The sequence below is a fragment of the Eleutherodactylus coqui genome, chromosome 2, assembly GCF_035609145.1.
Source record: "Eleutherodactylus coqui strain aEleCoq1 chromosome 2, aEleCoq1.hap1, whole genome shotgun sequence".
Classification (NCBI taxonomy): Eukaryota; Metazoa; Chordata; class Amphibia; order Anura; family Eleutherodactylidae; genus Eleutherodactylus; species Eleutherodactylus coqui.
Window position 1 is genome coordinate 273,808,961 of NC_089838.1, and position 12,008 is coordinate 273,820,968.

The following is a 12,008-nucleotide window of genomic DNA, read 5'->3' on the forward strand; positions in this document are numbered from 1 at the left end:
TCTGCTCTTATACAACGGCGCTATATGCTGGCTAAAGCCAGTACTGCATGAGGTGACACATTGGATAGGCTCTGACAGCAGAGAGGCTGGCAAAATACAGTAAGAGAACCCCGACGGACGTCTTCCAACATCGGAGCTGTACAGCCTTAAATCATAATGTCTTCAGAGGTCAAACAGGGGATTGGAAAGGGTTAAAGTGGATTGCAAAACGCATAACAGCAGAAAAATAGGAGCATCTAAGTGGAAAATGGAACTGATACAGTTCAAACTAGGTGCAAACAGCAGCAAAGCAGCGGACCTGGACTGCTTTGAAAAACTTTTTGAAAACTCAAGTACATTTGAAGCATGGCTTTAAAATGCAAGAAGAATACAGTTACAAAATATAGCGGACTGTTACAGTGTGTGGTGTTCAAAACATCTAGTACCATCTGTTGTCTTCCTTTGCACAAGTTTGTACTGAGTAAAGAACAAGCGGTGGTTCAAACCTGATCAGTGCTTGGGGCCTCAGTGATATCATTCATACTCCTGCTCTGTGCATGACCTAGGGAGTAAGAACACATAAATAAGAACCCGAGATACCACCTAGTTCTCACATTTCAGCTTCACAAATTGACTAATTGATTTTTTTTTTTTTTTACAGGGAAGGTTGACGGGTAAAGGATGCGTGCCACCACATCTTCTCAATGATAAACATTGGTAATGTAATATGTGGGTCTTGAAGATGATTTTAAAACTACCTTCAAAAATATGACATTTGAAACGCTTCCTGTGCTGTAGGCAAATACAAGGTGGACAATCCTATAGGAGGTCCACCCAGCAGTGTAACTTGAAGCTCCTGGGCCCCAATGCAAAACCTGTAATAGGGCCCCCAACTATAATGCTTTATTCATAGTACTAGGCTCCCTATATGGAGAAGAGAGGCGTTATGGGCCCCCTAAGGCTCCTGGGCCTGGGTGCAACCACATCCCCTGCATCCCCTATAGTTACGCCAGTGGGTCCACCTCCCACTCTGGTCAGGGCTCTCTTCTAACTTTGTCATTTAAACAAACCCTCTTAGGTCTTAATTGACGTCTCAAGCTCTGTCCACTAGAGACAAGTTTCGCCTCAAGCCCTTTGCACATGTGCTGTTGAGAAAGATCCAGTGCATGTGCAGTGACTTACTCTTTGTAGGTAACGTCATCGATGATGTCACGTGCATGCGTGGTCCTTATAATCTTCTTCAAGGCCCACATCTTATGTTACTACTGTTTATCACCAACAAGATATGGTGACGGACGACCTTTAAATCTTAAAACTTTGGGCAAAGAAAAACCATAAGGCATGAGCCAATCTGACCTAAGAAGGAAAAAGAATGACCCCTTCATCTTAAATGACAACCATACTGGATCAACATGCAAGGCTGATCAGAGCTTCTTAATCTTTTCCGACTGGGGCCTCACCAGCCAGATCTTGGTGATACAAGGCTGTCATTATTGGTGCAAGCATAGAAAAATCTGTGTGTTATATGACCACTTCTATCAAAATTGCATCTCACCAACACCTCAAAGAAGCAGTGGCGTAAACAATGGCACTTCCATACGTACTATAAGAGTTCATTGAGTGTAAATTATATCCAACAAGTGGATGCAAGAAAACGTATTCAAAGAAAATATAACAAATAACAAAATGTAAAGTTAGAGATACAAATTTAATATTTAAGCTGCCCATATACTTTAAATAACTCTTGCTCCTACCCATACATGTGTTTATTATAGGGAGAGGGGTATAAGCTGCTGCCAGACTTCTTTCTGGTAGTGGCTTATCTCCCGCAAAAACATTGGGCATGTTGAAATCCAACATTTCTGATGTTCTTTCCTCAGACATTTGCTGTAGCGGAAGAGTCAGGTGGCCCCCATACAAGCCAGATGGTTGACCGGTCCTGCCCAACTTGGCAATTAGATAGATTTTGATCTGTATGGGTGCCTGTAGGTGAAAACATTGATCATAAGGGTTAATCCAATCCGTGCTGAAAGTGATAAAGGCATGTTGTGTTTCATTACATTTCATTTAGCAACGAGCTTTCACAACTCCTAAGTTGTTTAAAATGTGCTCTATCCGGTACATTACCGCATACATTACATACATAAATAACATAGAAGGGGAGACCTACGCAGCCTTCCATAGCTAGCGTTCTGTCTCATTCTCAAATCTTCTGTAGAGCGATGGAGGTGATTACCGGCAGGAACATTTGGGACAGGAATTCGATCTACAAGAGATACAAAAATGATACAATGTTAACCTGTGACATTGTCTATAGTTGTTCTAATATATATTCTTAATGAGAATCATAAAAACTCTACACATAACTCCGTAACGTCACTCAGAGCAGATTCAGTTTGCTGTCGTAATCTTGTATCTAATTACCTTGGCCAAGGCAGAGTGCCTAGTTTGTGCCTCCTCTGGCACTCAACAAAAAGGGCTGCACCGGCCTCACCTTAGCTACGTCCCAGAAACATAAGCAGAAATAAGTTCTTCTATAATCTTACTTACAGTTTTTGTAGCTTCTCAAATAAACTTGTGAAAGTCCGTATTTCTACAAATTCTATCAAGAACTGGAAAACTAACTTTCTTATAAGTTATACAATTTGCCCTGGTACCATGCTATGGGTATCAATGGAATCTCTCCACTAACTAGAACTATAGAGGTCAAATAGTAGATTGCAACCTACAGTTGGACTACAGAGCAGAGATCAGTATATAGTCCATCAGGTTATTTTTTTGCTGACTTAGGACATAGGATAACTATCATCCGAATAGTCGTTAAATAGTACAAATGTAAGCAATAGTTCCGTTTAAACACGCCACCAACTGGGTGACAAGTGAGAATTTATTCACTAGTCGCTTTGTTTCAGCTCACCTAAAAATAGTCGCTGGTTGATTAATTATCGTCTGGTGTAAACAGGTAATCTTGGTCTTCCAACGACTAGCCAAGAACTTTGCAGGGAGGTGAGCACTTATTTAGCGTGCGCCTACCACCAAACACTAATTGGCTTCCCCCTTTTCTGGATCATTTTGCACTCACTTTTAATGCTCATTGGTTCCCGGAGATACAAATCCATGTGTGAGATCATTGACTGAAGAGTCCCCGCTGGTCTTTGAAAAAACACTTGTTGCCATGATCAATGGGATTGTGACCACCCTTTTCTGCTGGAAGACTCCTTGTCTACTCATATATGTACGTATGAGGTTTGTCCAGCACTACTAGCTAGGTGTGTGGGTCATGCACACCATGGTGACTTATAGGCAACATAGCACAGAGAACACAGAAGGAAGAAGGTCTGGAGAGGTACTGTTTTTCTTAGTGAAGAGAGTCAAGGCAGCACAGGGAGACTTATAGGCCCTACAAGGCTCTATGGGAAAAAATGTACACAAGCAAAAGATGGGACATTGCTTTTGCAGCAGCACCTATTGGAAGGTAGGTAACCTATAAGTTAATGTCCGATTTTTAACAGGCCTTCCAACATGACTCAGGGCTCCTTCACATGGGCTACAAAATCACGCAGAAGTTAGCTGCACCAAAAAATTGCGGACCACTCACGAGAAAATCGCGTGAATGGCCGATTTTCCACTATCAACTCCCAAGGTTAATTAGCGGGGAAATTGCCCATTCACGCGATTGGGTGTTGTGTTGCTTTAAAAAATTGCTGCTGCTCTGGGAAGAGAGAGGCAAATGAAGAAAAGCCCTGCGGGGCTTCCCTTCATCACTGGGGACTCCCTTAATCTCAGCGGGGAGAGAGGAGTTCACCTGCAGGGGAGCTGGAGGGATAACCCCACTGCGGGGATGGAAGAATTCCCCAGCAAGGAAGAAGGAGGAGGAATTCCTACCATAGCATTCTGTTATCTATGACAGTTTTATTACTGTGTATTTTTTTAATAAATGTTCTGTGGGCACTATTGAATATTAATTTTCCTTGAAGAAAACCCTTTTGTAGTTATCAGCATTAGTGCAGACTTACTTTTTGGTACCATAGCGGGGAGAAAGAACTCCGCTGCTGGGGAATTCCTCCAGACCTGCTGCTGGGGAATTCCACCGCTGTAGTGGAAGGGGGTGCAGCAGGGGAATCCCACTAGACTCACTGAGATGAAGGAGATCCTAGCAATGTAGGCGGTTCCCCTGGGGCTTCTATTCATCGTTCCCCCTCTCCCCCCACTGTGGTGAAATCCCGTCATATCCCTTTGCCGGCTGGCTTGCATAATCTCCCATAGGAGCCTATGGAGGCTTCTGCGATTTTTCTGCAACAAGATAGGTCAAGACCTATTTTTTCACATAGCAGGGAAATTCAGTCACTGAATTCTGCCGTCGATATCCTATCTTTTTTGGCAAAGTTTGATGCGGCTACAAATTCTCCATCTGAAGGTTTCCTTAGGAAACTATTGGTTCTATTAGACACGATTTTTTGTATGTAACTTTGCTGCAGAAAATCATCCATGTGAAGGAGGCCTCAGGATATAAGCCAAACTAAAGTCTTCTCCTTAAGAAAAAGACACCTATCTACAGACAGCTGCTTCAGGTTTCCTGCCTCCTCATCATTACACAGTGGGGTTTGAACATAGTCATGTATGAAGAAGGAATGGAAAGCATGGTTGTGGATCAAGCACAAAAAGTACTGGCTGCTATCACTACCACAGGTACACTGGGCATTTGATAGAGGGTGTAGTTTTCTAGTGTCGCATGTACTAGTCCCTGGTTTCCTAGCAGTTTACTTAACTCAGACTTCACAAAAGTAGATGACGTATAAATAAAGTGTGGCCCCTTTGATCTACACATTAATATTTTATGTACAGGAATACTCTCAGTATATTGCTTTCAATTACCTTATCCACAGAGGAATACTAAGAAGAAAAAATGAAAGATTCTCCTATGCAGTATTTATAACTAGAGATGAGCGAACCTACTTGGCCACGCCCCTTTTCCGCCCGAGCACCGCGATTTTCGAGTACTTCCGTACTCGGGTGAAAAGATTCAGGGGGCGCCGTGGGTGAGTGGGGGGTTGCAGCGGAGAGTGGGGGGGGGGGAGAGGGAGAGAATCTTTTCACCCGAGTACTGAAGTACTCGAAAATCGCGGTGCTCGATCGAGTAATTACTCGAAACGAGTACGTTCGCTCATCTCTATTTATAACCGATTTCTTCAACCTACTGGTATTGGAGGAGACGGACTTTCCAATGTCCGCCAAAGACCGGTGAATGGGTTTCTTGGTTTGGTGTCTGTGTTTCCGTAATAGAACAAAACTAACTTTCTCCCTGAGGTCAGACCTGAGCATCCCGTCTTCTACCTGCCTTTCAATGATGTCATCTGAAAGAAAACACAAAGTAGATGTCATATTCCTAGAACTAAAAGTGAGATGAGTATGACTCAAAATAACTCCATATTTGTCCTAGGGATGCATTAAGGACCACATGCAGTTCGCCAATAAATTAGGTTCCAAAAAGTTTCAGAAACTTGACTTTTCTATGAGCAAACATGAGAATATTTTGTACCTACGATCTGTGGGAGGGAGTAACCCTCTAAACCAAGCAACACAGTTCCAGTTTGGAGACACGTCCGTAGCTCGAACAGGCTGTGTAGGGACAATGTTGACACGTGTGGTTTACTCCACCTCTCTCCTCCTTCTTCTACTTTCTCTTCAAATTTTATCCACCTGATTAAAGCAACATAAAATAATGGTACAATGCAGTGTATAGAAATGCTCATGAGGTAATTTCAAGGAACCCTGTGATTGTAGCAAAGACCACAGACGCCATCTTTGCCATAAAAGTAAATAAAAAAGCAGATCTACTAGACTGTGCTTAAGTTATGATCTCTTTGGAACATTTTCTACCCAGTAAGCCTAGTACAAAAAGTAACTTAACATGTCCAAACCTTTCATCATTGGAGTACATTGCTGATCTCACGCAGTCACCCTTGCCCACTTGAAGTAGGTTGCCTAAGTGGTACCATATCTAAACTCTTGATAGCAAAGCAATTCTATAATCAAATTATACTTGTGTGTTTGCATAAAAAATTGTCACGGCTCGCTGGCTGCGTATGAGTATTGAGATTGGGGTGACTTCACGTCAGCGGCCCTGGCCCACATGATACTCATGGTGGCGCATACTCACTGTCATATCTGCACTGGATGCCGACAGGGACAACTCTCTGTTAATCTGTGGACTGACTGATTAGCTGGGAGGTTGGCATTCCAGTTAGGCCTCCCTCACACAGGGCGTTTGCAAAACTCTGCCTTTTCAGCTGAGATTTCAGCCGAGCTTTCAGCTGCCTTTTCAGCCCAGCTGAAGAGGCTGCCCATTCATTTCAATGGGAGACTCAGCTGAAAACGCCCAAGAATAGAACATGCAGCGCTTTCAAAACGCAGCGTTTTTCAAAGCAGCGTTTTCAGCCCTGTGTGAGCAGCCCCAAGGAAATGAATGGGAGTGTTGTACCGGGTTTAGCACAGGGCTGAAAACGCTGCTGAAAACGCCCTGTGTGAGGGAGGCCTTAGTGTGTGTATATTTTTTCTGGCCCCTCTTCTCAGAGGACACCAGTTGTATTTTTAGTCTGGACGTGTTTCTGGTCATGTCGGTGACTCTTGGTCCTGTCCTGCGTCTTAGTTAAGATAAGCCTGCTGTACACTTGGGGTTTTATATAGGTTGTCTGTCATCTAACCTTTGCCACTTTTCCATGTTGCTGTCTAAGCGCTCCTGCTCACAAACGGATATTTGCTGTGGAATCCGCATCGGGGTCCGTACCGTGAATCCGCAGCAAATACCACCCGTTACTTCCTATGGAGATCCGCTGCTTCTTCCACACGAGCAGAAACCAATAGCGGTTTCTGCTCACGGCAGAAAAATCACAGCGTGCTCCATTTTCATGCAGGACCTGCACGGCCGGCTTCCATCGAAAGCAATGGAAGCTGTCCAGCTTGCGTCCATTTCGGAATAGCCACGGATTTTACATCATTGCCTATTGATGGCGTGGGGAAATCTATACTGTGCATGTGCGCCGGCCGACCCATCAACAGTACAGAAAAAGAAGAAAAGTGCAGGTCACAGCTGCAGTCAGGGTTCAATTCCGTGCAGGATTCTGCTGTTGTAAATCCACACCTGCCATGTGCAGGAGTCTTGAGGCAAGTCAGGATTGAGCACTCTGCTTATTGGTAGGGTCTTCTCATACCTTAAGGCCCATTTACACGGAGCGATGATCGCACAAACCACAGTTTGAGTGACAGCTTTGAGGGATCATTTTGCATAAACTATTAAGTAGCTACTCAGTTACTTAATAGCTATTTATTGTGCAAATGAAGCCTTTAGCTGAATGCAGTTAATAGCCCGAGGGCTCTTATCTGCTTTCAGCTGCTTCGTTCTCCAATGGGAAACAATACTATCGGCACTAGCCGCAGAGAACTCCTGATAAGACTGCACAATGATTTTTAGGTTGGTCAGGCATTTAGATGCAACAATGATCGCTTAAACGATCACTTTTTAGTGATTTTTGAACGATCATTGCTCTGTGTAAATTGGCCTTTAGGCCTCATGTCCACGGGGAAAATCAGGCCCATGCAGATTTCTGCTGTGTATGGACTATAATTGTCTTTATTTTCATGGTAAGATCAATTGAGATAGAGCTCCCGCATGCGTGATCCGCGTTAAAATGGAACGTTTTTTTTTCCTGCGCATGAAATCCGCAAATCACTTAAAATACCTTCCACAGCTATTTAATTAACTGTGGATGGTCAATGCATTTCCATGGGATGCAGATTTGCGTTTTTTTCTCCCGCGCGGATTTGCTAAATATAATTTCCCCATGGACATGAGGCCTTAGGCCTCATGTCCACTGGGTAATTGGATTTAGCAAATCCGTGCGGGTGTCCCGCATGCGTGATCCTCGCCCATAGGGATGCATTGGACACCCGCAGGTAAGTAAATACCTGCGAATGTCCTTTTTCCCTGTGTGCGGATAGCAAGCGCGGGAAATCACCCGCAGCATGCTCCATTTTCTGCAGGTTTCACGCATAGACGGCTTCCGCAGGCTTCCATTGAAGCCTATGGAAGCCGTCCGTACCCACGGTGCACCCGCAGCAGAATTTCTGCTCTGCCGCAGGAGAGCAGAAGTTAAAAAAAAAAAGGGCCGAAGAAAGAAGATCCGGCCGCGACGGAGGGGAGATCTGCAGCGTCTGGCCAGGTGAGTAAATCTTATTTTCAGGCCTAGAGGGACCCGTTGCGGGATTCTTCATGGAGAATCCGCGCGGGCCCGAATTTCCTAGTGGACATGAGGCCTTAGGGTTAGTTTCCCAGTCTTTCCCATTTTGTGTTATCTGCATTTATACTGTGTGTATATTCGGCCTTTTAGGATGTAACTGATACATCCTGGTCAGACATAATAAAAATTAATTAACCTTGTATATTAATGATATTATTAATTACATGTGGTGCATACAACGACATTCATATTCATGTTTAATGTTGAAACTCAGTAAATATGAATAAACCTGGTAGATTACAAAAAAAGAGTGCCTTTAAAGAATGTAAATAAGTTACATTTCCCCCCACTAAGCTAATCCTGCTCAGTTTGTTTTCCTCTTCCTTGATTTACTAAAAGTTGCATGACTTGTATTATGGATTACAGCTAATACAAGGGGAGGCTTGATGAAACTCTCTTAAAGAGTTTAATTTTCTCAGAAAAAAATGATTTTTAAGCAGATGTACAATCAAACGGCCATCGTAATCCTAATCTTCCTAAATCATTTAGGCCTGCGACGTTTTTACCATCCTCATCATCGCACGAGTACCTGTGGAGCCCTACAATGGGAAAGGAGGGTGAGAGTAGAAACTGCAAAGATTCTATTTGTACATTAAGGGCAGCATTGTTTCTCCTTGTGGAGAGCACCATGTCGGGAGTTTTATAGGGCATGCAATGCTCCCTGGGAAAACGTATGTAAATGAGTGATGGAATCAAGTTCCACAGTACCACCTATTGATAATAGATACTCTAGGAGTCAATATTTGACCTATTAACAGAGCTAGCTACCTTCTAATAGGTGGTGATATTGTGTGGAGGATTATTTTACCGTTCATGTGCACATTTGCATCGCTCATTTGCACAGGAGCATTGCATAGCATATAAGACTCCCTACACCTTCATGGTTCTGTCCATAGGTAGAAATATTATCCCCACCCCTGGACTCACATTGATGGCCTTGGACATATCCAACCAGAACCCTACTGTGCACTAATGAGGGGCAAGAGCCCTAAAACAGCTGTATGTACATGGATACTCTGGTTTGGCTTATATCTTTAGTCAGGTTGTAAAGCCTGTCAAAAGGTCAGATATTGACGAATAGGATATCTATCATCCAATAGGTAGTGCTGTGGAGCATTATATCATCACTCATTTGCATATATTATGGGCAAACGGCAAAGTTTAAAGGAACCTGTCATCACCTTCATGGAGGTGAATGGGAGAGTGAGTACACATAGCCGTCTGAAAAGAGTCATGTTGTGTGTGCATTCCAGCTTCATGGGGACACCCCACAGGAACAGAGCCCCTGTATGAAACACAACTCCCCTTCCCTCATCTTTGAACCCCATAACCTAGGGGTCAAAGGTGATGACAGGTTCCCTTTAATTTCTGTATGGCCAAAAAATGCACCAAATATTCTGAAATATCAAAAGGTGCACATATTTCAGATTTCAGTGCTAAATTTTTCCTGTGGGGGCTTCTCAGGATTAAAGACTTGGTACAAGGTTTTCTTCTAGATTACATCTGATTTCTGGAGGTCTCAGCAATAGACCAACCTGTGATGAGCTCATCACTGAAGATCCTTCTAACAAAAAGGGATTGTCCAAAGTGAATAAACCGTTTTATCTCACAAAGGCAACCTCTTATTAAAATGAAGCCAAAGTACTGATCCTCTGATCGCCCGACTCTGGCTTCTTTGACTTCTGGCAAGCAGCTACTATTTTCACCACGTAAAGGCGCATGTAGGCATACATTTCCCATGCTATAACTAATTGAAGCCAGGTAAAGGGGGTTAAAAGTGTTTTATTGGGGGATATACCTTTAAATGTCAGTAGACTGTGAAGCGGTAGTAGAATGTATGTTAAAAAAGGAAATGCACCCAATGCCTTCTTGGAGAGTGTGTTTAGAAACGAGAGACAGAGAGACATGAAGAAAAGAGCTTCTGTGTGACAGAGGATGAAGAAGAAAAGAGCACAAACAAGCTGCGCAAGAGAAGATATATTGTGCAACAGAGTCTGGTTAAAAGCGGAGCACCGGACCAAGATTACAACTCCAATTGCTGGCACAGAGTCCTCTGGTTTGAGTGAACTCTATACCTGCTGGTCCATAACTTATTGCATCACCATCACTGTGTAACAGTTTCAGTTAAAGAGTTCATTATTAGCAAGAACTATGTGTTGTCCGCATGTGTCTGTGCCGGTGTTCCACCATGCAACCAGTTGTTCTACAAAGTTATGGTCAAAGGCAGGGGCGTAACTATAGAGGATGCAGGGGATGCGGTTGCACCCGGGCCCAGGAGCCTTAGGGGGTCCATAAGGCCTTTCTTTTCCATATAGGGAGCCCAGTACTATGGATAAAGCATTATAGTTGGGATTACAACTGTTACAGATTTTGCATTGGGGCCCAGAAGCTTCAAGTTATGCCTCTGGTCAAAGGAGATGAGTTGGTTCATTGGAACCAGTACTCAACCGCTATAGATCAAGGCTGTGCTCGTTGCTGAAACAAACACCATGCAATGGGAGCTGGAAATCTCGCCTGCAGTGAGCGAGCCGGAGGCTGCTAACGCTTCCTTGTTGATGGACGCTGAGCGTCTTTTCCCTCCTACACCATTTCCTGCATTAAGCGGAACCACTGCTGCTGAATGCTCTGCTTCATGTAGCCCACTCAATTTCAATATAGATTGAATATTTATCAATTAATATATGCTAATCTACAAAACCAAACGTCTTCATACTCTTGGTTAGCAATCATTAAGTGCTCGGTTACATCGGCATTAGGGAGATCTGTTTCCCTGCTTCGTTCAGGGACCAGAAAACCGGCACCCCCTGACCGAATGGTTCCGTCTTATGATGGGGCTAAACGAACCCCCATCCATTGTCTATAATGGGGTCCACTAGCAGTCCGGCCGGCTTTTTGACAGAAATTACAGGTCAAAAAAGGGCTGCTTGCGCACTATTCTGTCCTGGTTTTAGCGGAAATCAGCAACAGAGGTTCCAACTTTGATGTCAACGGACCCTAACATGATTGGTGTATCATCATAATTCTATTTACAGCATTGTAGTCCATTGTAGTTAAAGGGGTTGTCCCGCGCCGAAACGGGTTTTTTTTTTTTTTTTTTAACCCCCCCCCCGTTCAGCGCGAGACAACCCCGATGCAGGGGTTAAAAAAACAACCCGCACAGCGCTTACCTGAATCCCGGCGTTCCGGCGTCTTCATACTTACCTGCTGAAGATGGCCGCCGGGATCCTCTGTCTCCGTGGACCGCAGGGCTTCTGTGCGGTCCATTGCCGATTCCAGCCTCCTGATTGGCTGGAATCGGCACGTGACGGGGCGGAGCTACACGGAGCCGGCATTCTACACGAGCGGCCCCATAGAAGACTGCAGAAGACCCGGACTGCGCAAGCGCGGCTAATTTGGCCATCGGAGGGCGAAAATTAGTCGGCTCCATGGAAACGAGGACGCTAGCAACGGAGCAGGTAAGTATAAAACTTTTTATAACTTCTGTATGGCTCATAATTAATGCACAATGTACATTACAAAGTGCATTATTATGGCCATACAGAAGTGTATAGACCCACTTGCTGCCGCGGGACAACCCCTTTAACTTCTTGTAACACATTAGGTGTCAAGGTAAAGTTTGCTAAACCTGCACATAGGAGCTCCACAACAAGGATACTGATACATCTGCTGCATGGTTTAAGCCTTAATCCTACCAAAATTCTGAACAGATGATTATTTTTTCTAAATTCCCAT

At 44.0% G+C, this 12,008-nt stretch overlaps 1 protein-coding gene across 1 annotated transcript in view; it reads right to left on the reverse strand.

The window, feature by feature from the left end:
- SLC4A5 (solute carrier family 4 member 5) overlaps window positions 1-12,008 on the reverse strand; it is a 111,126-nt gene that overhangs the window by 47,074 nt on the left and 52,044 nt on the right. Inside the window, exons 4-7 of the mRNA XM_066593015.1 lie at window positions 5,519-5,679; window positions 5,178-5,333; window positions 2,150-2,245; window positions 486-541 (exon numbers count right to left, since the gene is read on the reverse strand). Coding sequence (XP_066449112.1) covers window positions 486-541; window positions 2,150-2,245; window positions 5,178-5,333; window positions 5,519-5,679 — 469 coding nt within the window. The remainder of the gene's footprint in view (window positions 1-485; window positions 542-2,149; window positions 2,246-5,177; window positions 5,334-5,518; window positions 5,680-12,008) is intronic.